This window comes from Limtongia smithiae (genome assembly GCF_038497785.1).
Source record: "Limtongia smithiae strain NRRL Y-17922 unplaced genomic scaffold V1518scaffold_6, whole genome shotgun sequence".
NCBI classification, from domain to species: Eukaryota; Fungi; Ascomycota; class Lipomycetes; order Lipomycetales; family Lipomycetaceae; genus Limtongia; species Limtongia smithiae.
The window spans coordinates 1-27,755 of record NW_027117627.1 but is presented as its reverse complement, the minus strand read 5'-3'; the positions used below and the strand labels follow the sequence as shown (position 1 = coordinate 27,755).

General features: G+C 51.9%; 12 protein-coding genes across 12 annotated transcripts; 7 read left to right on the top strand and 5 right to left on the bottom strand.

Moving 5' to 3' along the window:
• Positions 1-266: 266 nt before the first annotated feature.
• V1518DRAFT_455783 (uncharacterized protein) lies at positions 267-1,159 on the top strand. The gene is made up of 2 exons (XM_066906555.1): positions 267-571; positions 684-1,159. Exons 1-2 carry the CDS (start codon positions 470-472, stop codon positions 1,050-1,052), a joined length of 471 nt encoding a protein of 156 aa, XP_066759267.1. The 5' UTR covers positions 267-469; the 3' UTR covers positions 1,053-1,159.
• Positions 1,049-2,987, bottom strand: V1518DRAFT_416546 (uncharacterized protein). Its single transcript, XM_066904076.1, has 5 exons — positions 2,933-2,987; positions 2,730-2,857; positions 2,512-2,667; positions 2,231-2,458; positions 1,049-2,183 (listed from the first exon to the last, which is right to left on the bottom strand). The coding sequence occupies exons 1-5, from the start codon at positions 2,946-2,948 to the stop codon at positions 1,173-1,175; spliced, it is 1,539 nt and encodes a 512-aa protein (XP_066759266.1). The 5' UTR covers positions 2,949-2,987; the 3' UTR covers positions 1,049-1,172.
• A 129-nt stretch (positions 2,988-3,116) lies between these two features.
• On the top strand, positions 3,117-4,233 carry V1518DRAFT_416540 (uncharacterized protein). The gene is made up of 5 exons (XM_066904075.1): positions 3,117-3,189; positions 3,334-3,452; positions 3,513-3,720; positions 3,776-3,856; positions 3,908-4,233. The coding sequence occupies exons 1-5, from the start codon at positions 3,187-3,189 to the stop codon at positions 4,001-4,003; spliced, it is 507 nt and encodes a 168-aa protein (XP_066759265.1). The 5' UTR covers positions 3,117-3,186; the 3' UTR covers positions 4,004-4,233.
• On the bottom strand, positions 4,049-5,748 carry V1518DRAFT_416536 (uncharacterized protein). The gene is made up of 4 exons (XM_066904074.1): positions 5,383-5,748; positions 5,252-5,324; positions 4,612-5,202; positions 4,049-4,437 (listed from the first exon to the last, which is right to left on the bottom strand). The coding sequence occupies exons 1-4, from the start codon at positions 5,467-5,469 to the stop codon at positions 4,298-4,300; spliced, it is 891 nt and encodes a 296-aa protein (XP_066759264.1). The 5' UTR covers positions 5,470-5,748; the 3' UTR covers positions 4,049-4,297.
• Positions 5,749-6,236: 488 nt separating this feature from the next.
• On the top strand, positions 6,237-7,950 carry V1518DRAFT_450743 (UDP-glucose/GDP-mannose dehydrogenase family, NAD binding domain-containing protein; the record flags this gene model as incomplete). Its single annotated transcript, XM_066906511.1, has 2 exons — positions 6,237-6,363; positions 6,459-7,950. 2 exons carry the CDS (start codon positions 6,237-6,239, stop codon positions 7,832-7,834), a joined length of 1,503 nt encoding a protein of 500 aa, XP_066759263.1. The 3' UTR covers positions 7,835-7,950.
• Positions 7,951-7,957: 7 nt separating this feature from the next.
• V1518DRAFT_416531 (mitochondrial 54S ribosomal protein bL17m) lies at positions 7,958-8,911 on the bottom strand. The gene is made up of 2 exons (XM_066904073.1): positions 8,718-8,911; positions 7,958-8,619 (listed from the first exon to the last, which is right to left on the bottom strand). Exons 1-2 carry the CDS (start codon positions 8,753-8,755, stop codon positions 8,067-8,069), a joined length of 591 nt encoding a protein of 196 aa, XP_066759262.1. The 5' UTR covers positions 8,756-8,911; the 3' UTR covers positions 7,958-8,066.
• On the top strand, positions 8,810-9,463 carry V1518DRAFT_416530 (uncharacterized protein). The gene is made up of 2 exons (XM_066904072.1): positions 8,810-9,036; positions 9,092-9,463. Exons 1-2 carry the CDS (start codon positions 8,937-8,939, stop codon positions 9,394-9,396), a joined length of 405 nt encoding a protein of 134 aa, XP_066759261.1. The 5' UTR covers positions 8,810-8,936; the 3' UTR covers positions 9,397-9,463.
• Positions 9,394-14,725, bottom strand: V1518DRAFT_416528 (uncharacterized protein). Its single transcript, XM_066904071.1, has 2 exons — positions 14,461-14,725; positions 9,394-14,410 (listed from the first exon to the last, which is right to left on the bottom strand). The coding sequence occupies exons 1-2, from the start codon at positions 14,640-14,642 to the stop codon at positions 9,505-9,507; spliced, it is 5,088 nt and encodes a 1,695-aa protein (XP_066759260.1). The 5' UTR covers positions 14,643-14,725; the 3' UTR covers positions 9,394-9,504.
• A 402-nt stretch (positions 14,726-15,127) lies between these two features.
• Positions 15,128-19,808, top strand: V1518DRAFT_416524 (coatomer WD associated region-domain-containing protein). Its single transcript, XM_066904070.1, has 5 exons — positions 15,128-15,306; positions 15,745-15,794; positions 15,861-16,069; positions 16,124-17,781; positions 17,831-19,808. Exons 1-5 carry the CDS (start codon positions 15,289-15,291, stop codon positions 19,535-19,537), a joined length of 3,642 nt encoding a protein of 1,213 aa, XP_066759259.1. The 5' UTR covers positions 15,128-15,288; the 3' UTR covers positions 19,538-19,808.
• Positions 19,809-21,021: 1,213 nt separating this feature from the next.
• On the bottom strand, positions 21,022-23,375 carry V1518DRAFT_416517 (uncharacterized protein). Its single transcript, XM_066904069.1, has 4 exons — positions 23,222-23,375; positions 22,978-23,121; positions 22,862-22,921; positions 21,022-22,799 (listed from the first exon to the last, which is right to left on the bottom strand). The coding sequence occupies exons 3-4, from the start codon at positions 22,891-22,893 to the stop codon at positions 21,125-21,127; spliced, it is 1,707 nt and encodes a 568-aa protein (XP_066759258.1). The 5' UTR covers positions 22,894-22,921; positions 22,978-23,121; positions 23,222-23,375; the 3' UTR covers positions 21,022-21,124.
• Positions 23,376-23,528: 153 nt separating this feature from the next.
• V1518DRAFT_427302 (uncharacterized protein) lies at positions 23,529-24,093 on the top strand (the record flags this gene model as incomplete). The annotated part of the gene is made up of 3 exons (XM_066906028.1): positions 23,529-23,812; positions 23,875-24,014; positions 24,074-24,093. The coding sequence occupies 3 exons, from the start codon at positions 23,529-23,531 to the stop codon at positions 24,091-24,093; spliced, it is 444 nt and encodes a 147-aa protein (XP_066759257.1).
• Positions 24,094-24,759: 666 nt separating this feature from the next.
• On the top strand, positions 24,760-27,532 carry V1518DRAFT_427301 (HOOK protein-domain-containing protein; the record flags this gene model as incomplete). Its single annotated transcript, XM_066906027.1, has 8 exons — positions 24,760-24,804; positions 24,859-25,437; positions 25,497-25,706; positions 25,757-25,915; positions 25,971-26,730; positions 26,784-27,246; positions 27,270-27,453; positions 27,518-27,532. 8 exons carry the CDS (start codon positions 24,760-24,762, stop codon positions 27,530-27,532), a joined length of 2,415 nt encoding a protein of 804 aa, XP_066759256.1.
• Between the last annotated feature and the right edge of the window lie 223 nt (positions 27,533-27,755).

The window sequence follows — 27,755 nt, the reverse complement described above, 5'->3', positions numbered from 1 at the left end:
TGAACTGAACTACTGTATGCGATATAGTCTCGTAGGAGCGATCTGGAACAGACATTACCAACCCTCTCGTCTGAAAATGAGTTTTGAAACCATCAGTTGGCCCCCTCTAATGGTATGGCGTGCAAAATTGTGATCTCTGCGCAGACTTTGTTAATGCCTGCTAAGTAAATCAAATGGGCATAGAAAGGTATACATGTAGTTTCGCGTATACCAAGCAAGCTCAGAGAGCTACGAGCCGGCTGCTCGAGCAGGATAAATGGTCACGTGGCTCTTGTCCTCCCAATAACCGAGCAGCTTCACGATAACTTCGAGGAAGGTGAAATCCTACAACGCTACACCCCCCCCCCAAGAATCCTCGAGATAAATCACCATCGCCTAACGTATACACGGCACACACAAGGCGCGGCGTGCCACAGGTCATTTGATTGTCATAACAACTCCGCGGAAATACAGGAGCGAACAAACCAAAATGGGCGCATCACAGTCGACACAGGCACCGGCGAGCTTCTTGCCTTCCGTGCCCGTGCACCTCTCGCAGGATCTGGTTGACTCTCTTGAGGATTCTCCTGATGTAAGCGATATTTTTTATCTACGTTTATGATTTTTGGCATGTCGTCTTATTGTCCTTGCTGAGCACTTGTTGTGCGGTGACCACAATGATTCGCTAATCTCTCCTCCTCTAGTCCGATTTCTCGCGCTCGTCCGACGCTGCATTCAAGATCGAAACCTCCGTTTCCGCCGAGCTTGAAAAAGTTAAGGAAGAAGCACACACGATGTTGACCGCCGCTTGGGCTAAGGCCGACGCTGTACCGCCCGCTGGTCCGGCTACACTGACCTCCCCAGGCCTACTGTCTGACATCGACTCGTTTCGGACACACATCGTGGCACGCCAGAATCGTTTGAAGGAACGTGCTGAGGCGGGAAAAAAGTTTGGCTACGAGGAGCCGCGGGCAAAACTTATACAGTGCCTCGCAACGAACCAGACTAAGCCGCTAATGTGCTTGGACGAGTTCAACGCGTTCAAAGACAAGCTTGAGAGTACAATTAACTAGGGCAGTGTAATTAACTACGAGAAATAGAATGGAAAATTGTATGTAAGCATAGTTGCATTAACATATTATGGCCCCTGTTCTCCGCAATCTGGCGGATCATACTACAAAAATCTCAATCCTTCAGAAACCAATTCCGCGGTAAAGCAAGATGAGAGCAGAATCGCTTTCGCCTCCGCCAGCCATCGTCTCGATCTTGGACTGCTCGACGACAGACACCTTATCGTCGTTGAACCGCCACCACTTTGGCTCCTCCTTTTGCGAAACAGTGCCAACCGCGGTCGCCCGACCGCCGGCAGGAACTTCAGTGGCCTCGGCTGGCTCTTGCTTGCGCCAGAACTGGTAATGACCCGAGTCAGCAGACTTTCCTTGGTGGGAAATGATGCCAATCAGTTCGTAGAGGCCAGTGGAATTGCCGCCTTCATCGAGCTTGAGGTCGGGATCAACGGCCGCCGAGACCTCGCCTTCGAGCCGCGCAATCTCTGCATCTGCGGTCGGTCCGGCAGAAGGCGTAGCCGCGGAGGTGTCGTCGCTAAGAGCTGTGCGCGCTCTCTTTGCGGCACGCACTTTCTCCTCCTTGGCCTTTCGCAGCTCGCGCACCTTATCGCGTACAGGAACAAGCTTCGCTTTCAGCTCATCAGAGCACAGGTCCGTCACGTCGAGTTCAAAGGGGAAGGTCACCTTTCGCAAGATCTTGCTCTTCTTGCGTGTGTCTCTGCGCCAATAAAAGCGCATAAAATGTACAGTGAGATATTTGGGCAACCGGTCAATTTTCTTAGAGAGCTGAAAGTTCGCGTCGCGGCCGAGCACGTCGCTGTGTTTCTCAATGTTCTCCGTCAGCGACTTCAATAAACCGTCCTGCAAAAAGTTCGTCTCGCCAGTGATGTGGCAGTCGAGCTTGGAGAAGGGTTCGATGCTCTTCTTGATGGGTTCGTCGGCGGACTCCAGACACTTCATCTCAGTAGTATATCTGCCAGTCATGTATTTCTCGACAAATGAAGGCGCATCGGGGCGCGATGACTTGAGCGACGCGTTGACGACAGCCAGGATCTGCGAGAACGCTTCTTCTGCATCTTGCTGCTTATATCGGCCCTCGCTCTGCTCGGCAAACTGCGGGAACACTAGCCGCAATCGCTGATTGATGTTAGCGCCAACATTGCGAAATTTAAATCCGAACATACCTGCAAAAAGTCCATCGGATAATAAGCCGAGGTCTGTAGCTTCATCTCGCGGTATAGATCACGCAGGCCCTTCGTGAGCTGAGAGTTGCTGAGCCCGTTCATGGACTCAGTCGCAGGTGCGTAGAGATTCAATTCATCACCGAGCTCCGGCATGACGCGTAAGCACTGGAGGGTTGAATTTAGGTAACAAGTGTTTCCGAGATTTTGTAAGCCAATGGGTGATTTGGTCTTGACACTGCGGTCAGTTCTGCTGTGGTGAGTCAAAGAGGAGAAGTACGCACTGCAAGGGCAAGCTGCTGATCCGTCATGTCCTCGACAAACTTTGTCTTCACAGGGGGCTCCTTTGGTAATTCACCGGCAGTGCCGAGCATCATGAGTGCCTGATTCGGCTTCAAGCCGAGCGCCTTCATGTCGGCATCGTCTTTGAGCTGACCCCCCTACCAATGACAAATTAGAACCAACAAATTATAAGCAATAAACAGGTAGATTCAATAAATACCTTGACCAGAATTTTCTGCCGGTCGGGATCAACGCCGGTCAGGCTGAATAGCTGGTACTTGAAGACCTCGCCGGGCTCATCAAGGTCAACAAGGACCTCATACTTCTTGCCTGCATGCCTGACGACAACTGGTGGGCGATGTTAGATGGCTGGAAAAATAAAGCAAATACAAACCCAAGCAAATGTAGAGAGGAAAAACTCACTTGGAATAGTGCTCATCTTGGCTCTATAGATCGAGAGAAATATGTGGAAGTCGTGCGAAGGTACATGATGATCAGGCGCGCATGTTCGGGGAGGTGGGACAATCATAAGCACGAAACCCTCGATTATTACCTACTGCTGACACCCGCAGGTTAATGATGCAGCAGCACTTACGTCGACCATCGTACCGGAGTGCCCGCAGTTGCCGTCCTCACCGTGATTCCAGCACGGATCAATTGGATTCTCAGAGTACACGATGGTAAGTGGCATTGAGATGATTACTGGAGTTGAGATTTCTAGCCGGGACCGAAGTGGACTGGACTTTGGAGATCGTGCGATGGCGCAAGCCCCTCCGGGGCCTGATCATGAGAAGTGTGCGTCGTACTAACAATGAGTTATATAGTCGCAATCGCTGCGCCCATATCTTGATTGCGTGCGGTCGTCGCTGACGGCGGCAATATGTCTGGAGAACTTCGCGTCACAGACTGTGGAGCGTCACAACCGGCCTGAGGTCGAGGCACAGTAAGCTAGCTGCAATGAGGAAATGATGTTTCGACAGACGACTGATTTAGATCCCTATAGAACGTCTCTCGAGGTTCTGTTGAATCCGCTGACAATTTCGCGTAACGAGAACGAGCGCGTGTTGATCGAGCCGAGCATCAACTCGATCCGAGTCAGCATCAAGATCAAGCAGGCGGACGAGATCGAGCACCTACTTGTGCACAAGTTCACGCGGTTCTTGACCGGTCGTGCCGAGGCCTTTTTCATTCTGCGACGAAAGCCTGTGAAGGTGAGTTACTGTCGAAGGATTAATTTAGATTGCGAAGAGCTGATGGCTGGGCTAGGACTATGATATCTCATTTTTAATCACAAATTTCCACACGGAGCAGATGCTGAAGCACAAGCTGGTGGATTTTATCATACAGGTACAGTATTGATTTGCATTTATGCGGCTGGCTGATGCTGACTCGACACAGTTCATGGAGGAGGTCGACAAGGAGATTTCAGAGATGAAGCTGTTCTTGAATGCGCGGGCGCGCTTCGTTGCAGAGGCATTCCTCACCAACATCTAGGGGATTTGGGGATCTGGGAACGAAGGGAGTTGTAAATTATTTGAACTCATAGCAATATGAAGCATATATTTTAACTCACTAGAAGTACAATACCTACAACAAGGCATGTCAGATGCGTCAAATATGCTCACATAAGATAACTAGACGATTTTTGTATTATGCTCATAAGTGCACACATAGCTAGCAGCGCAGCGCTAATGCCTTTTCCTCATGACAAAAGAATTTATAACAATTAAGGAGGTATATATAAACCGCAAACCCGGAAATTTCTATCCAAACACGCATTCACTAATTTTAGGCGATGATAGCGACCACGGCCGCACCGACGACGCCGAAGAGGAGCGAAGGCACGATAGCGTAGCCGCCGTTAACGGTTTGGGTCGCGATGACGGGGGCAGAAGACGTAATGTTGGACACAGCCGAGGTGGTGGAAACTGAATGAATGTTAGTAACGGTGCTACGGGGTGATATGTGGTGAGGTGTGGGAAGAAATGAAGACGTGCCATTAAAGGAGGTGGTGGAAGTGGAGAGAGTGGAGCTTGTGGTGCTGATAGGGATCGAAGAGGAGATGGTGGAAGCGGTGGAAGTGGACTCAGCGGAGGTAGTACCTGTGGAGGTTACGAAGGAGGAGGTGGTGGACGAGTTGGACGAGGTGACGACAGACGAGGTGGAAGGAACAACCTCGACGGAGCTGGAAGTGGTCGGGACCTCAGTGGTGGAGGTGGTGGGAGCCTCAGTAGTAGATGTGGTCGGGACCTCCGTAGTAGAGGTCGTGGAGGCCTCGGTGGAAGAGGTAGTGGAGACTTCGGTGGTAGAGGTGGACGGAACTTCAGTAGTGGAGGTAGAGGCCACAGTAGTGGAGGTAGAGGCCTCAGTAGTGGAGGTAGATGCCTCGGTAGTGCTGGAGGTGGTAGATTCGACCTCGCTGGAGGTTGTGCTGCTGGAGCTAACGATGGTAGAGCTGCTGGAGGAGGTGGTGGTGGAAATGGTGGTGGAAGAAGACGAGGTTGTGGTGGAGAGCACGGACGACGAGTAGACGGACGACGTGGAAGAGGCAACCGAAGAGGAAGCAGAAGAGCTGACGGAGGCACCAAAGTCGCTGCAGACGGACTCGAAGTAGGCGATAGCGGTGGGTCCGTTGCCGTTAGGGCAGATGGAGGTGAGGCAGGACTCGATGGCGGTAGACTGGGTTTCGCACACTGTAGGCCGTTAGCTTGTAAGTGGCTGCAAACAGAGCAGAGAGCGTACAGCAGGAAACCGAGGCGACGCTGCTACAGTTGGAGGTCTGCTGGACGGAGTTGATGCAAGAGAGCAAGCACGCCTGGAGGGCTGTCAGCAGCGGAATGTGGGTGAAACTATAGGGGAAACAGGAAACAAACAGGCGGAGTGGCGACGGCAGAGCCAGTCAGAGCCGAGAGAACGGCGACTGTGGAGAGGACTGAGGAGAGTGCGGTTCGGGCGTACATGGCTGGAAAACTGGGGGTAGATTTGGGGTATCCGAGAGAGCCGTGCGGTTTGGGGGTTTGGGTGGAGTTGTTGCGGTTTTGGGTCAGAAGTCTATGACACGACGAGCGAGCGAACGGACGGGTGGACAAGCGAGAAGCGACAACGGAAAAAGTAAAGAAGATGGCAGTGCGCAAGCGGAGGAGCGGCGAGGACAGGCAGGGAGCGGGGGTGAGAGAGAGGAGACTGGCGAAGCAGATGTTGTTTGTGTCTGCGAGGTTCCCCGAGGCGGCAGGCACACGCGCCCCGAGCGTGTGCGCTAGCCCGAACAGGGCGAGTGTGCCTAAAATAGAAGCACCGCCGCGGCCCAATGCGGGCGTGCGCATAAGGGTTGCGTACTGAAGTTAGCGATGGGTCGGCGCAAGGGTCTGGTGGCGCGCGCGATGGCGCGCGCCTGCACGAGGCCCGATTGGGCGTGGCGCTAGCCAGAGGCGCGTGCGCGGCGCGCCGTGCTCGCACTGCTGTGGCGGTGGCGCGGAGGCTAGGGCATAAGTGTCGCGCGGCGGGAGCGCGCCGTGTGGGCGCCGGAGTTGGCGGCATAAGACGCGCGTGGCGCGAGAGATGTGCCGAGGGCTGCACGCGGCGCGGTGCGCAGCAGGCGAACACGCGCGGTGCAGCGCGTCGCGTCGGCGTGTCTTTTTAAGGCGCAGTTCTGCTTCCTCCTTTCTTCCCGCCATCCACTCTCTTCACGAGCTCCTCTCCATTCATCTAGCCACCCACATCTTCCACAATGGCCTCTGAGATCCCCTCCGGCGCTGTCACCCCCGCCAATGAGCGTCTCTCGCGCCCACTCGACTCCATCGACATCCCCCACAAGGCGATCAAGAAGATCTGCTGCATCGGTGCTGGCTATGTCGGTGCGTTATCCCTTGCCGCTTTCCTACCCGCTCTACCGCGGCTCTCTTTACACGCTCTACCGTTTGGAAGTTGCATCTACTAACACCTTTCATAGGCGGCCCCACCTGCGCTGTCATCGCGTACCGTTCCCCCAACGTTATCGTCACCATCGTCGATCTCAACCAGGCCCGCATCGATGCTTGGAACTCGGACAACCTCCCCATCTATGAGCCCGGTCTCGAGGAGGTCGTCAAGGCCGTTCGTGGCAAGAACCTTTTCTTCACTACTGACGTCGACACTTCCATCAAGGAGGCCGACCTCATCTTCGTCTCGGTGAACACCCCCACCAAGAAGTCTGGTGTCGGGAAGGGCTACGCTGCTGACCTCGGCTGGGTCGAGTCTGCTACCCGCCATATCGCCAAGGTTGCTACTTCCGACAAGATCGTCGTCGAGAAGTCCACAGTTCCTTGCCGCACTGCCCAGTCCATGCGCAAGATCCTTGACGCCAACGGCAAGCCCGGTGCTCGCTTCGACATCCTGTCCAACCCGGAGTTCTTGGCTGAGGGCACTGCCATCCGCGACCTTCTTGCCCCCGACCGCGTTCTCATTGGCTCCCTTGACACTCCCGATGGCCGTGCCGCTGCTGCCTCACTGGCTGATGTCTACGCCAACTGGGTTCCTCGCAAGCAGGTTATCACCATGAACCTGTGGTCTTCTGAGCTCTCTAAGCTCGCTGCCAATGCTCTCCTCGCTCAGCGTATCTCCTCCATCAACGCTCTGTCCGCCATTTGCGAGGCTACCGGTGCTGATGTCGATGAGGTTTCCTACGCCGTCGGTCTCGACTCGCGTATCGGTCCCAAGTTCTTGAAGGCTTCCGTCGGTTTCGGCGGCTCCTGCTTCCAGAAGGATATCCTCAACTTGGTCTACCTCTCCGAGTCTCTGCATCTTCCCGATGTTGCCGAGTACTGGCGCCAGGTTGTCGAGATGAACGAGTCTCAGAAGCGCCGCTTCACCCAGCGTGTCATTAGCAACCTCTTCAACACTCTCACCGGTAAGCGTCTCGCTGTTCTTGGTTTCGCTTTCAAGAAGGACACTGGCGATACCCGTGAGTCTGCTGCCATCACTCTCATTAAGTACTTCCGTCAGGAGCAGGCCAAGATCGCACTCTACGACCCCAAGGTCGAAGAGGCTCAGATCTGGTACGATCTTGCCGAGCCTGGCGTTCCCGACGACCTTGCTGCCGTGAAGAAGCAGGTCACTATTTGCCCGTCGGCTTACGCTGCTGCAGAGGGTGCTGATGCCGTCATCATCTGCACTGAATGGGACGAGTTCCGTGACACCCAGCTCGACTACGAGAAGATCTACGCCACCATGAACAAGCCCGCGTTCATCTTCGACGGCCGTCTCATCCTCAACCAGAAGAAGCTTGAGGCTATCGGCTTTAAGGTTGAGACCATTGGCCGGAGTCGCATTGCGGACTCGTATGAGTAAGCAACAACCGGAGTCTTGATTGAGATTAGAGAAGGCGAGCTGTTTATTGTAAAGTATTGTCGTTGCGGATTTAAGATTTATTATAATTACAGGTTTGATTTTGCATATAAATATGATCCTTGTGTGGTGTTATCTAGAGCGGGCTGTCTTCATATCTTGGCTGCTAGTAATAATACATAGTTAATTGTAAGTTAACTGAGATTGGTTATATATTTTGTATGGTACATGCTATTTACTCTGCTTTTTGCGACTTGGACAGCTCTGTGAGCACGCTCATGCTGTCCCTGCCGGAGAAAAACGCAGTTTTCATTAGCTCGACTTTTTCCCGCAATACCTGGTTCCCCTCTGGTGACCCGGCAATAATCTTCTTCACGTTCAGCGCTGTGGCCTTGTCGAGCTTCTGGCCCGCTGTCTCGGCCCGCGCGACCGCCTTTGCTGTCAGGTACAACCGCAAGTCCTTCTTGCCATCGACAAGTTCGAGCACTGCCATCGGAGCAGAATCCCATTGCCGCGGCTCAAGGTGGAGCACGCGAGAGTAGCCTCCAGTGCGAGTCTCGTAGCGCTTCGCGAGCACGTCGTAGAGCTTTGGCATGCTTACTTTCGGTTGGAAGACAAAGCCGTAGGTGATGTGCTGGGTTGCGTTTGTGTTCTCCTTTGCTGCCGTGATGAGCTTCTCGACGAGGGGTTGCGCTTCCTTGGCGCGTGCGTAGGTAGTCGTGATGGAATCATGCTCAATGAGCGAGGTAACGAGGTTGCGCAGCAGTGCACGACGATGTCCCGATGGCCTAGAGGTCTTGTTAGTACTGCGCTCGTCGAGGCCACACTATCGTGAGAGGTGTCTGTCATGCGGTGCTGTCGAAATGGCACCAATAGCTATACATACCTGCTGAGTGTTCGGTGTGCTGAACCTTGCGACGGCATTGCTGCTTATTCGCTGTGATCGTTGTCAGAGGTGCGTTCTCGCGTCGTCTGTCTCGTGAGTTGAAAATGTGTCGTCGTGGCAGTAGTAGCCCGGTGTTCGGGAAACCCTGATTTTTGCGCACGCGAGAAAGTCGCGAAGCGACGAACGACCAGTAGCCCGCGGCCGCCGCCGCACCCTCGGATGAGATCTCGAACTCCATCCTTCGCTCTACCCCCACGCGTTGCACTCTACATAGGGAGAAAACCTGCCACCATGAGCATGCTCTTCGGTTTCATCGCGGGTAGGTCTTGCCTTTTACAGCAGTCGCGCAATTTCCGCTAATCCTTGCTGTGCAGGCGTCGCCACTGCTTCGACTCTCACCTACAACTACGCCGAGCAAATCAAAGCCAACACAGCCGCCGCGCGTCAGAGCATGGCACTGACCAAGGCTACACTCGTTTCCACCATCACCCCGCGGACATACACTATTGTGAGGCCTGTCGAGAGTCAGACGCGGCCGATGGTCGAGACCATGAAGGATCTCTGGGACGACGAAGTCGTCAAGGGCGCAACTTTCGTGCTCAACATGGACTTTGGAAGCTGGACGCGGGAGACTGCCGCTGGTGTTTGGAGTAAGCTTTCAGAGGCGGTCGGGAAGTAAACGCGGTTTGTATCATTAATATAACACATGCATTACACAGAATCTATTTTTCTTCGTTCAAACAAAACTCCACCGTAAAGTACAACAGCGATCTAAGATTAAACATCATCACCGATTAACCTTGTTCAAAATGTCAAACGCACCCGTGCCGACAGTGGACAGCTTTCCAACCACGATCCGGCCACTGGGACTATCCAGGTCGTCGATATCGCCGTCCAATACGGCCTGCTTGAGGAAGTTGAACGTCGTCTCGAAACTCATCTTCAAGAATGGCGACGAAGACGCCTCGACGCCATGGCGGTTGAACGGCAGATATCCGCCATCGCGAGTCATCATGTCCGCAATAAGCTCCAAGTGGCGCGAGTTCACCTTGATTCCGTACGGTTCAAAAACACCCGCAACTTCGTTCACAATCGTGTTGCGCGCGGCCTCGACGCCGTACACGCCGAGCACGGCCGCAATGTTGTTCGACAGAATGCCGTTGACATCAATGAAATCGTCCTCATCCCACATCGCCTTGAAGTTGACGCCCTCCGTGATCAGATACCGTTTGCTCGAGCCCTTGGCCGGCGGCGCAGGCAGACAGCGACCGATGTGCGGGATCTCGCGCACGACAACGCTGCGGCAGGTGGATTCGATGATGTTGATCATCAAAAGCTTGTGCGTCTCAGACGGGTACTGCAGCTCAAACTCGCACCACGCACCGGCCTCATCGTCAAAGTCGAACGAGGATACGTTCCCGTACATCCCCACGACCTCTTGCTGGCGCTCAACCGCGCGCGTGCTGCGCGATTTGCGCTTAACAGTCGGCGATTCGGACTGACTGTCGTTCTCGTCGTCGTAATTTGTCGCCTTCGCCGCCTTCTTGTCGTCCACATCCATCTCGTCGTCAGAATCTTCGTCGTCGTCTGTCTTCTTCAGCGACTTGATGACCTCCTGTTCCTCGTCATCGGGCTCCTCGTACGACGACAGCTCTTTCGTGCGCGACTTTATCCGCTCATTCGTCGCATCACCATCGCCATCCTCATCGTCATCGTCGTCATCATCGTCATCATCCGACTCGTCGTTGCCAGCCGTCTTCTCGCTTGCAACTTCATCCCTCCGCGTCTTGCTCGCCTTGCCGATCTGCGGCGCAGCCGCGGTATCTGCGCCTGCAGTAGACAGTCGCTTCTGGCGCTTCAGCTCCCGTGCGACGGTCGATGTCAGCTTGGACAGAAGCTTCATGATCACCGAGTATTCCAGCGTGTCACGGTCGATATCGTACTCGTGCTCGTATTCTTTCTCCGGGAAAAAGTTGAGTCGCACCTTGTACGCGCGCATCATGCTCTCGCCATCCGGCGCAATACCCGTGCGCTCTGTAACTACGACGTCGTCGATCAGCTCTGAGATCACCACGCGCGCTACACCCTTGCAAAAATCCTCGGCCTGCGAATCCGTAACGTCATCAAGCACCGGCAGTCGCATCTGTGGCGTCTTGATATTTGTACTAGCAGTCATGATAATCTCGCGCATACGCGGGATTCCGAGCGTCACGTTGGCGGCACCGTGGCCGGCAAAATGGAACGTGTTGAGCGTCATCTGCGTCGAGGGCTCGCCAATCGATTGCGATGCGAGAATACCGACTGCCTCGCCGGGCTGCACGAGCGAGCGCATGTACTTCAGCGTCATGAGCAGCTTGAAGTTGCGCTCTGTGACACCACCTGAGGAGTGCTTCGCAAACGTGGTTTCCTTGTGGGCGGCAGCGTAGCTATCAAGCTTGGCTTGGAAAGCTTCAGACACACTGCCCATATGCGTGCTTGGGGAGTAGGTAGAGATCACGGGGTCGTACTTGTTCGATTTTGCGTACTCTGGCACATCCGCCTCCTTCTCTCGGAGCTTCTTGACCTTCTTTGCAAGGGCCTTTGCGGAGCCTTCATCGATAAGTCCTTCCCAGTTCTGGAATTTGTACTTCTGTAGCAGCGAGTGGAAGTTCTGCGCGCAAAAATCGAAGTTCATCAGATGAGACTCCTGAATGACTTCGATCGCGTCACCGCCGTACAGGAACTGAATCAGCGAGCCATCGCTGTCGCGCACGGTATTGTCGTACTGAGTCTTCACGCCCTCAAGCTGCTTAATCAAGCATCTCTGCAAGTAGCCCGAGCGACTGGTCTTGACGGCAGTGTCGATCAAACCTTCGCGTCCTGCCATGCAATGGAAGTAAAATTCCTGCGGCTTGATTCCGGTGAAAAATCGGCTTGCAATGTATCCTCCAGACTTAGCAGATGTCTCAAACGCCTTGAACGACGGCAGCGTCTTTCCACTGATCATGACGGGCACACGACGACCCTCGAGTGCCTGTTGACCAAGCATGCACATGATCTGCGACAAGTTAACGTTTGAGCCCTTGGCTCCAGACAAGACCATGGTCATAAACGAGTTCTTTGGGAAAGATTTCAGCGTGCCATCCGGAATACACTTGGACACAACATCGGATGTGATTGCGTTCACGTTCTTCTGCGCAATCGAATCGAGAATCGCAAGCTTGTTGTTGTCGCGCAGGATCTCTTCCAAGCGTAAGCGCAGTTCTGAATCATTCGGCGATGTTTCTTCCGGCAGATTAACCACCTCAAGCGCACTCTTTGCGCCGATATTTGAGCTCTTCGCCAAAATGTCCCGACGCCACTGATTGCCATCCTCGGTCAATCGCAAATCATCCATACCGCAGGTAAAACCGCGGAACTGCACGTACTTCGTGAACAGTCTTCCGAGAACACTGAGCAGCTTGCCAGCGACATGTGGGCCATAAATCTCGTGCACGGAGTGCACAAACCCAAACTCGGAAGCGCCAAACTGGGACTTGTCAAGAATACCACAGAGCAGCTCACCGTCTTTGAACACGACAGTTCCTTCCTTTGAGCCTTCGCCCCAGTACGAGTCGTCGATTTTGTCTTTCGAGATGAGATTGAGACCTGGACGATCGACAGGCTTGATATTTAATAGCACGGTTGTAATGACCTGCTTGCCCGTCCACAAAGGAGCAGGCTTGATGATAGCGGGGGGCACAGTCAGAATCTTGCTCGTTGTCGTATGGCCGTCTTCTGGACGGATGGTACCGTACACTAGCTGTTGATACTGATCACGAGTGAACATTGTATCCTTATTCGTCATCCATACGCCAGTAACGATGTGATCCTGGACAAGACCACGCAACGGCTTTCCTGATGTCGGCACAAGATACTGGGAGTCAGTATCTGCAAGCATCATAGCCTCCGCGCGTGCATTCTCGCTTTGCGGGAAATGCATGTTCATCTCATCGCCATCGAAATCGGCGTTGTAGGCATTCGTGTTCGCGTAGTGCAAACGCAAAGTCTTCTCGCCCTGAAGAACCTTTACTCTGTGACCCATCATAGACGCCTTGTGGAGAGTAGGTTGGCGGTTCATGAGAACAACATCCTGGTTGCGAATATGTCGGTAAACTTTCTTGTTGATCACCGACGCGCCGTAGGACGGCGTCAAAAGCTGGTTAGCGAGCGCCGTTCGTTGCTCAAGAGACATCGTATGCAACGCAATCAATGTACCGTCTTCCTTCTCAATATGCGTCGCACCGGGCCAAACGGTAGGTCCATTGATGACCGCGCGTCGCATCTCCTGAAAGTTATACGGCGTAACAGGCTCTGGGTAGGTAAGCTTGACAGCGAAGACCGGTGGAATACCAATCTCGTTGGTCTCGATGTTGGGATCAGGAGAAATAACGGATCTTGCGGCATAATTCACTCGCTTGCCCATCATGTGCTTGCGGAACAAACCCTCCTTCTTCTCGAGAAGCTGCTTGATACCAGGCGGCGGCTGACGACCTTGAGAGCCACCGGCAATTCGTGTATTGTCGATAAATCCGTTGACGTCATCTTGGATGGTCACGAATGAGTTCGATAATAGTCGCAGCAGTTGACGCTGCTCAACAATACTGCCACTCGCCTTGTCCATTTTCATTTCGTTCAGGTTGTCGTTCAGCATTTTGATGCGGAGAGACGACTGGAGAATCTTGACTAGTAGTTCGTTCTGTGGAGATTCGTGCACTTCGCCACCAACTTTGCCTGGCGGTCTGAATTTTGTTGGGGGAACGATGAGGTGCTCTATGAAGAACATGTCGGCGGACACATGTTTGCTGCCTGCGCGCGACTGAAACATGAGCTGGATAATAGAACGCTCCTTCCGAAACAATCGACTCAAGTAAGTATGCACCTCAGTAGATAGGACATATCGCTGTGGGTTCTTAGTACCCTTCGTCGGCGTCTCGGTGGGAGCTTGCTCCTCAATTCCGTCGTCCTCTTCTGCGACCGGGATGCTACGTTCTCTCTCTGGACGACGACGCTGCGCGCGGTCAAAAAATGCGTCCCGACGATAGCCACCCTTTAGTCGGTTATTCTGCAATTGCTTGTCGCGCAATGCAGTCTCGAAAATCTTAGACATTCCCTCCTTGCGGAAAGTGGGAGAAAACATGCCGCAATTATCACATTTCGGTCGGGAAAGAAGCAGCTTGAAAAGCTCGTGAATCAGACGGCGACGCTCTGAAAGCACAGCGGCACTGTAGTGCGTTGAACCCTTGCTAGTTCTGGCGCGGGAGATTGCGAGTTTGACGAACTGGTCGCGTTTGTGGATAAGCTCTTCCTGGCTGACGAGCCTTTGCTTCTCTGTAGCCTTCTTGGAAGGAGATCCATTCGTGCGGGAGCTCGCCAGCGAATTGTCTTCAGCTGCCTCCTGCATTTCTGCATCGTCGTCATCGATGACGAAGTCGCTCTGAATGTCATCCAGGCTCTCGCACTCGGTGAGAAGACTGTGCTGCAAAAGCAGCAATTTACACTGATATCGATGAACCTCGGCGCGTCGAAGTCGGAAGGAGTCACAGTACAGACATGTGCTGCGAAGAAGAATGTACATCTGACTGAAGAACAGAGGGTTGTACACCGCGATTGGCAGACTAATGTGGCCGATATGCCCTGGGCAGAACCGCGAATCCAGACGACATGTAGCACAACTGACTTCAGTTAGTGCACTAGTTCAACTAGCCAGCAGTAGAACACATACGGTGCTTTGTCGAAAGCGCCTAGCGCTAGGTCGTGAAGACCGCCAGATATTGGGTGTCCTAGGGTGTCGAATACTTGTGGATGCGTGATCTGTTTCACAGACAGACTCTTGATGTCGCGAGCACTGAAGTACCCAAACTCAACATCGTGAATCTCAGTGCCCACGGGCTTTGCGATATTCATCGTGGCCCGGGGAAGAAGTCAACGACGATGAGCGAGCAGAGTACTGGTGCAGGGTCGTCGTGGTTCTAATTTTTTTGGCTTCTCTGCAGTTGGGACTTCTGAGCAGAAGAGGTCGATATTTTGCAGGGCTAGGGCTCCGCACTCCGTGCGGCTGGGCTGGTATGAAATTCGAGGGGTTTGTGCCGAAAAGCTCGAGACTGTGCCACGCTGCAGCATGCATATTTTAGACGGGTGTCGCTGCGTGTCAGAGCCGGCAACAACAGTGAGCTACTCCCAATCACTGAGCAGTAGCCAGTACGCCCTCATCGCCGAAGAGACGGCCAGTGGAGGAGCGCAGTCGTAGTGATGCCGGACGAAGCGCGAGCGGAGTGGAAAACACAAGCGCCAGTGCGGACCGCAGGGGCGGTTGGTGCGCGCGCTGCAGCAGCAGCAGCGACTGGCGCATCCACAACACGTCGTCGCCGGCGAGTCTCCCCTTTCCCATCCCATCCGCGCAAAAGCTTCCGCTGCCCTCCACCACCACCCCAGTCCCATCAACTCCCCACAACTCCCCTCCGGCGTATGGCCAATCTCTGATTGAACTCCGCCCGTCCGTCTTTGTTCTCCCCCTGCGCTCTTCCATCTGCATCAACCAGGCTCCGTCGCCATGCAGATGCTAACGAAGGTATGCAAGGCACTCTTTTTTCCCTCTCAACAACATCCATCGCCGCGCCATCGCGCTCTTTCTATTCGATCACCTCATTTATGCCTCCACATTGAATCTGGTGTGGTAGCTGCTCGAGTGGCCCCGGGTCATCGGGCATGCGCGTGTGTCTTTCGTTGCGGCGGCCGGTCGTTATCATCTCGCTTAATGCTTCTCCTGCGATCATTCAATGCCCGGGCGCGTTCGTCGGTACTATATACAATCAATTTGTTCGACGCCGGAGTTTGATCAAATTGACTGTGTCGCCAGCCACCGAATAATGCGGTTTAGTCGCGTAATCAATTGTGGTTCCGCAACAAAGTTCCGAGGACGGCACACGGGCGATCAGATGTAGCGGCGATGGTGCTGACAACTATCCGTCAATTTGACGTGACATACTGACTTTCATGCTTGAAATAGTTCGAATCTAAATCGTCTCGTGCGAAGGGCGTCGCCTTCCATCCGAAGAGGTGAGATTCGCATTTGTGTTCTCTGTACGTCCACGTAGCTTCTACTTACCGCCCTCGCCCCTCCAGACCATGGATTCTTGTTTCGCTCCATTCCTCGACCATTCAGTTGTGGGACTACCGAATGGGCACGCTGATTGATCGCTTCGAGGAGCATGATGGTCCCGTTCGTGCCGTCGATTTCCACAAGACGCAGCCTCTGTTCGTATCCGGTGGTGATGACTACAAGATCAAGGTCTGGTCGTTGCAGACTCGACGTTGTTTGTTCACGCTGACTGGTACGCTTTTTAAATTTCTCGATGTGCAGGTCGCGACTGACATTGATTGAATAGGCCACTTGGATTACGTGCGAACTGTGTTCTTCCACAACGAACTCCCGTGGATCATATCCTCTTCCGACGATCAGACCATTCGAATTTGGAACTGGCAGAACCGCTCGCAGATTGCGTGTTTGACTGGTCACAACCATTACACGATGTGCGCGCAGTTTCACCCGAAGGAAGATTTGGTTGTTTCAGCCTCCCTCGATCAGACAGTGCGCATCTGGGATATCTCTGGTCTCCGCAAGAAACACTCCGCGCCGACATCCATGACCTTTGAGGACCAGATGTCTCGTGCCAGCCAGAACCAAGGCGATATGTTTGGCAACACTGATGCAGTCGTGAAATATGTTTTGGAGGGTCACGACAGAGGTGTGAATTGGGTCGCTTTCCACCCTACCATGCCTCTCATCATCTCTGCAAGTGACGATCGAATGGTCAAACTTTGGCGTATGAGTGACACTAAGGCTTGGGAGGTCGACACCTGCAGAGGACATTTTAACAACGTCACCTGTTGTTTGTTCCACCCTCACCAAGATTTGATCATTTCCGTCGGCGAGGATAAGACTGTCCGCACATGGGATCTCAACAAGCGCACTAGCGTTCAGAGCTTCCGTCGCGAATCCGACAGATTCTGGGTCATTGCCGCTCACCCGGAGATCAATCTCTTTGCTGCCGGTCACGATAGCGGTGTTATGGTATTTAAGCTTGAGCGTGAGCGTCCTGCCAATACTGTCTACCAGAACACATTGTTCTACATCAACAGAGAGAAGCAGTTGCGGTCGTTCGATTTCACAAAGGACACTGACAGCTTACCGCTGTTGTCGCTCAAGAAACTTGGTAGCCCGTGGACTCCTCCTCGCAGCTTATCTTACAATCCCGCAGAGCGTGCTATTCTTGTCACTTCTCCTGCAGAAAATGGCGTTTATGAGCTTGTTCGCCTTCCACGAGAAGCGACTGGCGCTGTCGAACCGACCGACGCGCGAAAGGGCACCGGTAATTCTGCTGTCTTTATCGCTCGCAACCGATTCGTTGTGTTCACCAAGGCTTCGCAGACTCTTGAGGTTAAGGATTTGACAAATGCTACTACTAAGACCGTGAAGTGCCCTGTTGCCACCAACGATATCTTTTATGGCGGTACTGGCTGCTTGCTCCTCTTCGCTGCCACCTCCGTTGTGTTGTACGACATCCACCAGAGCAAGATCCTCACTGAACTTCCTGTTCTCAACAGTGTCAAGTATGCCGTTTGGAGCAATGACGGTATGCACGTTGCGCTTCTTGGCAAGCACGCAATTACCATCGCCACCAAGAATCTCGAAGCTGTCTGTTCTCTGCATGAAACCATTCGGATAAAGAGTGCCGCTTGGAGTGACTCGGACGTTCTCATATATTCCACCTTGAACCACATCAAGTACACTCTCCTCAACGGCGACAGTGGAATTATTCGTACCTTGGAGTCAACGCTGTATCTTGTCAACGTCAAGGGTGCTATTGTTTACTGTCTAGACCGCAGCGGCAAAGTGCTTAAACTTACTATTGATCCTACCGAGTTCCGTTTCAAGAAGTCTCTCATCAACAAAAATTACGAAGAAATGCTCCGGATAATAAAAACGTCTAACCTGGTCGGTCAGAGCATTATTGCTTACCTGGAGAAGAAGGGATACCCAGAGGTAAGCAAATATTTCTCTCTGTGATCTTGTCTTATGCTAACAGGTTTAGATTGCACTACAATTTGTTCAAGATCCCCAAACTCGCTTCGACCTTGCCATCGAGTGTGGTAACCTTGCCGTTGCTCTTGAGATGGCCAAGGAGCTCGATAGACCTAAAGTCTGGGCCAAGCTCGGCAGCGAGGCATTGGAGCACGGAAATCACGAAATTGTTGAGCTAGTCTATCAGAAATTGCGCAATTTCGACAAGCTGTCCTTCCTATATCTGGTCACTGGTGATAGTTCAAAGTTGAAGCGGATGGCCAAGATTGCAGAACGCAGAGGTGACCTTAAGGCTATGTTCCAGAGCTCACTGTTTTTATCGGATGCCGAGGCGCGCATCCAGCTGCTGCGCGATGCAAACATGGAAGCGCTTGCTTACGCCACGGCCAAGGCTAGCGGGCTTACCGACGTTGCGGCCGAGATTTTGGAGGCGTCTGGTCTGACCGATGAGGATATTTCACTTCCTGAACTTGGAGCTCCTGTTCCTGCCATTTCTGTCGCTCATGAAACCTTCAAGGAGACTTTGGATCTGAAGCCCAGTGAAGCGACGTACTTCGAGAAGCTACTTGCCGGACAGGTGGAGGCCATGTCGCTAGAAGAGAAGCCGGTGAATGGAAATGGCGACGTAACTGCGAATAGCCTTGGTTTAGAGGACTACGGTGACGACGACTTTGCGCCAAAGGACGGAATCGACGATTTCGACGAGGACGGCGGCGGTTGGGACATTGACGAGAAGCTTTTGGATGCCGAGGACATGGAAGCTGACAGCACCACGCAAGAGGTCACATCGAACGTCGGAGCCTCAGAAGCTGATCTCTGGGTTCGCAACTCACCATGCCCTGCGGATCATGTCGCTGCTGGATCATTCGATAGCGCGATGCAGCTTCTTAACCGTCAGGCTGGTATTGCTGATTTTACTCCTCTGAAGGCGCGCTTTCTGGAAGTTTATCAGGCTTCTAAGGTTTACCTGCCCGCGACTGAGGGAATGCCAAGCATCACGACTTACATCCGACGAAACAAGAACGAAACCGCGACAAACAGAATTCTCCCTGCTATGCCGAAGAGCGTATCGCAGATTTCGTCAACCGATCTGCAGGAGGCGTACAGACTTGTGCGCACGAATAATCTGGATGATGCTGTTGCCTTATTCCGAGGTATAATATACGATGTTGTTGTCTCCGCTGTTGATACACAGGCCGAGGTCGACGAGGCACTCCGACTTCTTGATATTGCAAAGGAGTATATTCTCGGTCTCTCAGTTGAGCTAGAACGGCGAGCGCTGCCTGAAACGGACGTCAAACGCAACCTTGAGTTGGCCTCTTACTTCACTAAGGCCAAGCTTCAGCCGACGCATATGCACAACGCGCTGCAGGTGGCCATGACACAATCGTTCAAGTACAAGAACTACAGTTCTGCGTCACGATTTGCGTCGCAGTACCTTGAGCTTGTCTCAAGCGGGCCTAAGGCGGAGCACGCAAAGAAGATGAAGGCACGCGCGGACCAGTTTGGCTCAGACGCCGTCAAGATTGAGTACGACCCATACGCGGAGTTTGACGTCTGTGCGGGCTCGCACACGCCGATCTATGCAGGCGCGCCTTTCGTTATTGATCCGCTCACCAAATCAAAATTCTTGCCGGAGTTCAAGGGCAAGATTAGCAGTATTTCGCTGATTTCCAAGGTTGGCGCGCCGGCTTCGGGTTTGCGGCTAATGGCCTGATCAGTTAGAGGTGCATGTTATTAGTTGTGTATTCCTCTTATTGTCCTTTGTGTGTCTTTGTATTCGTCTACATTGCTTGGAGGCAGAAAAGAAGAACTTTTGCATTCAAGTTCATATTTCAGTAGTTTTTGTTATACATCATGTATCCATCCGATTTGTTTTATTACTCTCTGTGAAATTAGAAAAATCTGTGATATAACGTTTTTCATAATATGATGAGTGATGAGACGCGCGTTGGGGTGTGGGGAATATATCTGACGGACATGTTTAACGACGAGATGGCGAGCCACACCAGCAACAGCTGCTGCTGCGTCGGCATGCCGTGCTCCATTCCGCCTTCCCATTTAAGCCTTGGCCTATAGTCTGATAATTATGTTACTAAAGTCAAGCTGGATTGACCTGTGCGCATGTCGTTTCGTGGATGTGATTCATAACCGTCGGCCAAAATCGCACAGAGGTAGCTGGTGCTGACGCACCCCGTAGGCCAATTGTGCACGTCTCATAGCCCGTTATACTATTATTCTTGTATCTAATTGCCTCACAACACTGCTCGAGCGTAAGCACGACCCGACAATCAATTCGCGATAATTCAGGTATCCGCGAACAACACTGCAACTCGTCGCCTTGTTTCTAAGTTCCGCAGCACGTCACTGCTATGAACGCATGTCGGCAGTGAATTTAATGTTTTCTATCAATCAAGCGCAAGCTACGCCTGATTACTTCGTAGACTTTAAAGAGCTGAGGATCGTGCCTGTGACAGTCAGTGAATAGAACGTTAAGCAGTTAAATAGCAAGTAAATTTCCCGCGTATTGAAACGCAGTTCAATAGCTCAAGGTGGCCAATGCTGAGCTGCCAGTACACGATGCTGGAATGTGTTTGGCAGCTGGGTCGTCCGATCTGAGTATCATAGTGATCTTCGACAAGTCTCGGCGGTTAGGCACGCATACTGCACTGCACATCATGACGTCATGGACCTTATATATTGACTCGCCGCGGACCCAAATTTGGTATCGTCTACACAGCTATTGAAAGACGAATATCTGGTTTTGATACTGGAATCATGGTGTATTGAATTTTTTTCATCAGAGTCGAACATCTGGGAAAGTGGTAATATGGACGCTTCGACTTCTCGTTACAACTGCGACGCCTCAACCGAAGATGCCGGCAACAAGGTAGAGTCAATGGACGAGACTCGTCAAGCAATTACCAAACTAGCCGACTTTGTGGCAAGCAAACTCAATGCCAACTACACATTCAATGGAGACGATGAGCACACATTCATATGCAGATCAAGTGAATCGCAACGAAGGTATGATCAGTTCAATATCAGTTAATGTGGTCATGAGGCAAAACCAACTTCTCTGAAAGATGTGTTGATCTTAGGCTATCGACGCGTGAAGTGCTTCATCGGATGCAAAAGCTGGATTATGTCTGCGTGCTAGGTGACAACGTCAATAGCAGCGATCTTGAATGCCGAAAATAGTTGGATGACAGCGATCGTTATAATTAAGCTACACGGTGTGGGCTATTATACAGCATATTCCTCTCGTACATATATCTACTCACGTTTATGTTCAATCAGCTCTCTAGACACCAAGAGCACGCAGCTGCTGTTCAGCAGCTTCGACCCTAGCCGCTTCCCTTTCGACGTCTCGAGCAAGCCTATCCCAAGACAGTAGAGCCATGCGCTTTTTAAGCTGTAATTGCCTGCTTTCCTCCTCAGCTTTAGCATATTCTGTCTTTAATCTTCCGATTTCCTTGTCAACCTCTGGACACACAGACGGAAGTAGCTTATGAAGAAATTCGGCCGCTGTCGATCGCCTACTAACAACCGCTGGGGCAGGCGTAGAATTTGTTGATGTGTAGCTAGGACGCGGGGTTGGAAGAGACGGAGGCGTAATGGTAGCGTTTCCAATCATAGCTTTAGGCGCAATTGGAGGTATCGCAGATTGCACAGTAGAAGACGTCGCTGGAGACTGTAATGTGGAAGATTGGCTGTTCAACTGGCGTGGTACAGCCTGTTGCTGAATTGCCGGCGTCTGAAGTCGAGTACTAGGCGACTGGTGATAGCTTGGAGTTGAAAAAGCACGTGGTCCTAGAGGCGGGATGGCACCATTAGGTAACTCAGGTCTAGCGTAGGATTCGAGTCTGGCGTACGGCTTACTTGAAGCCCCAGGCGTAGATGGCAGAACGTCCGTCGAATGAGTGAGGTGGGCAATGCTGTTTGGCCTGTCCTCAGTCTGAATTGTTAATATGTCGCTTCTTGATCTTATCGGGGTCGTAGTCGTAGCCGACGACGAAAGGCCAAGCGGTGGCTCAAATGGAGCTCGCGCCGGAGCGATAACGTTAGAAGAACCGTGCGACGTATACATTGTACGCGGTGCAGCGGATGACGGTGCCACTTCCCCAGCATGCTTTACAATCTCTGGCTCCCGTGCTCTTGGTAGAGATAATGGCGGATCTCGTGGCTCTCTCGACCAATCTCGATCATTACGCGGTGGAGACGGATATCTCGCATTTCTGTCTCTAGGTGGAGGTGAAATAGAACGTGGTCGGTAATGCGGATGCCCTTCTCGAGGCCGTCTGTCGCTAGATGCTGAGTACGAGCTTGAATATGAAGAATGGGTATTTGAGTACGGAGATGGACTCCGAGAACGGGGACGGCGTGTTGCAGGCGGCGGACTGCGTGGTCGCATCATAAGCGGTGACCGAGACCGAGGTCGGCGCGCATCTCTTCCTGTAGGCGGCGGACTGTTGAATGAGATGGCGCTTGGGCTTCTTGAAATACGCCGCGGAGAATATCTCCTTCTGGGCGGCGGACTCCGAGGAGGTGGAGAGTATCGCCGTACAGGTCTGTCGTAGTACCGATCGCGCTCGTCGCGGCTTGGAGGTAGGGGACTAGCTCGCGAGGTCGAGTAGCCTCGCGAATCATCGCGGTCTCTGGGACGATCACGATCCCGATTATCAAGACGATCTCGCTCTCGCTCTCGGCCCGACGGAGTTCTGTCGCTTACTCGGATCGCCGCTGAAGAAGGATAGCCTGGTCGATCTCTGTCGAGGTCACGCAACGGCGGTCGGATATCTCGACTCACGCTGCCAGGCCCGTATCTTGACGGGTCGCGATCGCGACCTCGGTCGCGGTCTCTATCGCGGTCGTCTTCCCGGTAGCGGTCATGCAGAGGACTGCTTCGATATGGACCGTTGCGGTCATTGTACGACGGGCGTTCGTCGCGGTCGCCGTAGCCATTCGGCCGATACGGGCTAAATATGAACGAATGTTAAAATAGTACTCGACCAACGTCAGGCGTCAAAGAAGTACCTACCGGTTGGTATCATAAAACCGATCGTCAGGCATGAAGTCAAGCTGCTGTCATAGGTTCATACTGCGAGAGAAATTTAATGACGAAAGGTGAACAGGTGAAGGGCGGGTAACACTTACCGCGTTCACGCAGCTTTCCCGCAGCTCGCGATGATCTTTAAGGAACGAATGACCCGCGTCAACAAAACCGCTAGAAGATGTCGGCCACGAGGAGCGTTGTCCGCAATGTCGTGCTACTTAGTTTGTAGGGCATAGCAAGACAGACTAGCGTTTTAAGTCAGCTACTACGGCTGCCTAGTGCTGCTAGTTCAGAAGGCACTCTTTGCCAAGTCCCCTTGAAATTCGCAGTTGATCGCGGACTTACTGCCAAGGCCACGACCACGCCGCCGTTAATCATGCTGCTAGTTTTTCTTGTACATAGCTGGCGCTCTTATGATACAGACTCCAGAAGACACTCATGCTAAGAAGACTGTTAGAGACCGCTAGAAATCGCAGTTGAGCGCGGCCGGGGATCGACACTGCGGGGGGGAAGATTAAGCTTTCAAAGTGCCCGCGTGCCGCGCATAACCTGGCCCCTTCATACTCTCGCCTCCCACTGCGACCTCCACGTCATCACTCATCTATATATGGCGCCGTCGTCCCCTAAGAAGTTTTCATCCCGCAAACACACCATGTCGCGACCCTTCAAGTACATCGCCATCCTGGCGGTGGTGATTGTCTCGATCTTGTCCCTTGGTCTCCTGTCTGCTCACAAGATGCCCTTCTTGAATGGCCCCGCCTTAGCGCACGGGAACGTCGCTGCGAAATCAGGCTCGGGCCAGTCAGTGCTCGTGCACTCCTACATCGTCACGTTCAACACTGGGCCGCAAACTCCTAACGAGGTTGTCACTGGGGTGAAAGACAAGTTCAAATCTTATGGCTTCGACATTACGCAAGATTTCGCCACAGTTCTTAAGTACGTCCGCATAGGCTTTGGCATGCATTGTCGGACCTCCTACTGACATTAGATTTCAACAGAGGCTTCGCAATGGTCGTTCCACATAATCTCAAGGGCACCTCGCTTGCTGAACTCGATCCAAATGAAGTTATCAAGGTTTTAGTCAAAGAATACTTGCCAACAGACTACCCGATTTCTGTCGAGGAGGACCAACCAGTTAGTAAGTGCGCCTTGTTTTCGAAAGTCATTGATATGACCGGTGACTAACGAACCACTCAGATGCTTTCGGAGGGAACTAGTTGATCTACGCTTGGATCCAATCCGATGGTAGTATTTCTTAATCTGGAATAGGGAAGATTGGCGCACTATTTGGGTTGATGTACTCTGGTCATGGCCGGTAAAAGGGTACAAGTAAATATTTTCGGCACGGTTATATTGATTTTCTATTGGTTTGCGCGCAGCAGTACATATTAGCTGGTTTGACGGGTTTGCACTTTCTTAAGAATATATGCTCTATTGTCTCTGGGTGGTCGTACAATGTACTCCAGGCATTTGTTGATGCTCTAGGTATCTCTCTAGTAATTATATGACTTGCGAGTTTACCTGCTACAAGGCTGGTCTGACGTTACTGCTGTTGCAGTTGCGAGAAAGGGTCTCGCTTATGACGGCGATGTCCGATGAGCATGAGCCAACGCTTAATGACGGAACCATGTGTAGAGACCGCAGAATCGCTCTATCAATTCCCATCATCACCACCACGATCTCCTAGTTGCCATATACAGCAGACATCGAAATCGTGACTAGAAGCGCGGATATTCACATAAGCAAATTTGTACGAGCCTGCAGCTCGCGGAACTATTATGAAGCTAGCTTGTGTTCGACTCTTACGCGGAACCCGATCTTAAGCTTTGGAAGCAACGCCAGCTCACTCAACCCCGGACTCTGTGCAACACTGCATCCTACACATGGCAGCGCCAGGCGATCAGAAAGAAAGTGCCTTTATCAGCTGGGTAAGACTTTCCTAGTCCACTTCATGCCATCCAACCACTAACGAGCACTGTCAGATCAATGTGCTGTCGAGCTCAACCTCCAGCGAGCCGATATCATCGCTGACGGTCCTTTCGGATGGCGCCCTCATTTCAAAAATTCTCAATACGATTGATCGCGATTATTTCAAATCATTGATAGTACAGACACCCGGAATTGACGACAAACCGTCGTTTATGGTGAACGTGCGAAATCTTAAGAAGTTGGACAAAGCGCTGGAAACGTATCTGTACGGTGTCGCGACTCCCAGCGCCGATGACCGCAACAGTACGTTACCGAACGTGAGCCTGATCGCGAAGGATGCCAATACGGAGGAGATTATCAAGTTACTGATTTTAGTATTACTCGCGGCTGCTAGGCAACCAGACAGTGAGGCATTTCGGGCAATTTCTGCTGTTCAGAATGATGAAGAGAAGCGTCTTCTCGGCGATCTAGCTGTGGCACGGAAAGAGACCGACAGTGCTAAGGAGGCCAACATGAAATCTTTACCAGTCGTCAGAACTCTTGCCCAAGATCGTGCAGCTAGCCAATACTCGACATTGGAAGCGGCACATGCAGAACTTCAAGAGCACAATTCAATACTTCAAGAAAGCTACGTACGTTACTGGTTAGATTGATATCTTAGCGATTTTTACTAATATTTACATGTCAACAGGAAAAGTTGCTAAAGCGGAATGAAGATCTGCGCCAGCGTCTTGAACAGAGCGACAGCAGACTGAAAGTGCAAGTAGACGTCGCCGAAAGCAAATCGAAATCGCAAATCGAATTTCTACAGACATACGTTCAGGAGCTAGAAGAGCAGATGCAGATACGCGATAAACGGCTAGCCGAAGCGGAAAACAAGCTACTAGAAATTTCCGGCCAGGTACGGTACAGAGTTCTCAGACAAGAGGAATAGTTCTAATGCCCTAGCAGTTTGACGAAGTTCAAGGCGAGCTAGATAGCGTCGAACACCTCAAAGACCGATTGGACGAAATCAAGCACGATAACGAAAAGCTGAGGAGAACGGCGATTCAGCTAGACAAGTATAAGAAGCAAGCCGAGCAAGCCGAGGAGACACAGCGACAACTTCATGTGTGTGGCCTGTTATTTTTGTTCACTAATGTGCCCGTGACTGATAATAAGATAGACTGCCCGCAACGAAATCACATATTTGGTGGAAAAATCCAAGCTTCTTGACGAAGATTCGCAACAGGTATTCGGGCTGCGAAAGCAGCTCGAAGTGCAGCAAAAGGAAGTCGATTTTTACCGCCGGAAATCCTATGAAACAGACGCTTCGGCAGACCGACTTCGTAGCGAGCTTAACTTCACACGCGAACGGTTACTTACCCTGGAGGATGAACACACTCGTGACACAGACATTATCAGTACGTTAGAAGAGAATATCCGCAAGCTGAAGGCAGCACTGGAGGAGAAGGAACTCCAGCATGTGAGCGGAATCGAGGCAAATGATGAACAGGATCTTGAATTCCAGATGACTGCTGAATACTACAGACAGGAGGTTCTCAAACTCCAGGATGAACTAGCCGAACTCCGCGCTGGAAATGTTTCTCAAACTTCTTATGACACCACGGGTACAACATTCACCAATCCAATGTCGCAGTCATCACAAACGAGTACGCTAGAAACTGCTCTTCGTGACACGATGCAAGAAAAAGATAAATTGCAAGACGACTATTTGCAAGTCTACCAAGAAAAGCTTGTTCTCCAATCGCAGGTTGACGCAATCGACGATAATTTTGCGACCGAGGGGTCTTCTGTATTGATTCAGTTGCGTAGTGCGCTTCAAGAGGCCGAAGACAAGCTGCAAGATACACGAGCTGAGCTGGACAAGCTCAAAGAATTACACGGAGAGGTGCAGCGTCAGCTTGAAGAAGCTGTATTTGATTGTCAGTGTCATCGCCAAAGTTTGTACTTGGTTAATGCTAACAACGTCTGATAGTGAATTCTGTGGACAAAGAAAAGAGAGACATTCTCACCTCGCTGCGCCAATCGGTTTCAAAGCAATTCAAAGCATTACAAGTCGATTACAAAGAAGTGCAGAAGCAGAAAGCCAAATTCGAGGCAGAAGCGCAGAAGCAGACCGACCTGCTGGCCAAGACACTGCTGGACAAGGAATCGATGTACCAGAGACTTACCGAAGGCCACGAGGAACTGCTAGAGGTCAGTCGAGCGAATACGACATTGCGAATGACGCTGCTGTCGCTTGAGCCCAGTGGCGGCGGCAGCTATGAATCTGAGCTGAAGAGCTGGGTGATTGACCTTCAGAAGAAACTTGAAGTGCAGCGTGATAAGATGCAGAAGGCTCAAGTCGTCATTAAGAAGCTGAAACAAGAGGTCGAGGGTCATAAGAGCCTTCTTGCGAGAGGCCCCAAAAAGGTTCGCACGCCATCTATTGCTGAATTGTGAAAGCTGTTACTAACGACAGGTTGTTTGCGTTGAAGATCGTTATTACCGACGAAGAAGCACAGGCTCTACGTCGCGAGGCCGCTTTAATGAAGAGCGCATGGTTATCGCTCGCATCACGTGTCCAGCAAAACAAAGTCATTATTTCGAAGAAAGTACAAGAGTCCCCGAAGAGCTGGTTAAACCGGCAGCGGAAGATATTGGAGGTTAGTATTCTAATACAATTGGACAAATGAACGCAGATTTGCTAACTTATGTTGCAACATCAAGGATTACGAGAAGTAATTTAGCTAGTCAAGAAATTAAAACACCTATGAAGTTCAACGTATACAGACTGGCTTCGGAATTACGGAACATAGCCAGACATTAGGCCCATAGAGAGCCAGTATGAGGAGGACGTAGTAAGAATTAGATAGGAAGGGCCATACCAAGGAGAAAGCACTGTTTCCCGTCCGATCAACACACGTTAAGCTCCTTTGGGCCTACTTAGTACTGCGGTGGGAGACCA

What these genes read in the sequence shown, in the direction of transcription:
- V1518DRAFT_455783 (XM_066906555.1), top strand. Translation starts at nt 470, where the DNA reads ATGGGCGCATCACAGTCGACACAGGCACCGGCGAGCTTCTTGCCTTCC. An exon ending in CTCTTGAGGATTCTCCTGAT is followed by an intron (nt 572 to 683) that starts GTAAGCGATATT and finishes CTCCTCCTCTAG; the next exon opens with TCCGATTTCTCGCGCTCGTC.
- V1518DRAFT_416546 (XM_066904076.1), bottom strand. An exon ending in GGCAGAAAATTCTGGTCAAG is followed by an intron (nt 2,668 to 2,729) that starts GTATTTATTGAA and finishes TGTCATTGGTAG; the next exon opens with GGGGGTCAGCTCAAAGACGA. An exon ending in ATCAGCAGCTTGCCCTTGCA is followed by an intron (nt 2,459 to 2,511) that starts GTGCGTACTTCT and finishes CGCAGTGTCAAG; the next exon opens with ACCAAATCACCCATTGGCTT.
- V1518DRAFT_416540 (XM_066904075.1), top strand. An exon ending in CGGCCTGAGGTCGAGGCACA is followed by an intron (nt 3,453 to 3,512) that starts GTAAGCTAGCTG and finishes AGATCCCTATAG; the next exon opens with AACGTCTCTCGAGGTTCTGT. An exon ending in TGCGACGAAAGCCTGTGAAG is followed by an intron (nt 3,721 to 3,775) that starts GTGAGTTACTGT and finishes TGGCTGGGCTAG; the next exon opens with GACTATGATATCTCATTTTT.
- V1518DRAFT_416536 (XM_066904074.1), bottom strand. Translation starts at nt 5,469, where the DNA reads ATGTACGCCCGAACCGCACTCTCCTCAGTCCTCTCCACAGTCGCCGTT. An exon ending in CGTCGCCTCGGTTTCCTGCT is followed by an intron (nt 5,203 to 5,251) that starts GTACGCTCTCTG and finishes AACGGCCTACAG; the next exon opens with TGTGCGAAACCCAGTCTACC. An exon ending in CTCCTTCGTAACCTCCACAG is followed by an intron (nt 4,438 to 4,611) that starts GTACTACCTCCG and finishes ACATTCATTCAG; the next exon opens with TTTCCACCACCTCGGCTGTG.
- V1518DRAFT_416531 (XM_066904073.1), bottom strand. Translation starts at nt 8,755, where the DNA reads ATGCCGTCGCAAGGTTCAGCACACCGAACACTCAGCAG. An exon ending in GCACACCGAACACTCAGCAG is followed by an intron (nt 8,620 to 8,717) that starts GTATGTATAGCT and finishes CAAGACCTCTAG; the next exon opens with GCCATCGGGACATCGTCGTG.
- V1518DRAFT_416530 (XM_066904072.1), top strand. Translation starts at nt 8,937, where the DNA reads ATGAGATCTCGAACTCCATCCTTCGCTCTACCCCCACGCGTTGCACTC. An exon ending in GCTCTTCGGTTTCATCGCGG is followed by an intron (nt 9,037 to 9,091) that starts GTAGGTCTTGCC and finishes CTTGCTGTGCAG; the next exon opens with GCGTCGCCACTGCTTCGACT.
- V1518DRAFT_416528 (XM_066904071.1), bottom strand. Translation starts at nt 14,642, where the DNA reads ATGAATATCGCAAAGCCCGTGGGCACTGAGATTCACGATGTTGAGTTT. An exon ending in GGCGCTTTCGACAAAGCACC is followed by an intron (nt 14,411 to 14,460) that starts GTATGTGTTCTA and finishes AACTGAAGTCAG; the next exon opens with TTGTGCTACATGTCGTCTGG.
- V1518DRAFT_416524 (XM_066904070.1), top strand. An exon ending in TTGTTTGTTCACGCTGACTG is followed by an intron (nt 16,070 to 16,123) that starts GTACGCTTTTTA and finishes TTGATTGAATAG; the next exon opens with GCCACTTGGATTACGTGCGA. An exon ending in AGAAGAAGGGATACCCAGAG is followed by an intron (nt 17,782 to 17,830) that starts GTAAGCAAATAT and finishes TAACAGGTTTAG; the next exon opens with ATTGCACTACAATTTGTTCA.
- V1518DRAFT_416517 (XM_066904069.1), bottom strand. Translation starts at nt 22,893, where the DNA reads ATGCCTGACGATCGGTTTTATGATACCAACCG. An exon ending in CGGTTTTATGATACCAACCG is followed by an intron (nt 22,800 to 22,861) that starts GTAGGTACTTCT and finishes GTTCATATTTAG; the next exon opens with CCCGTATCGGCCGAATGGCT.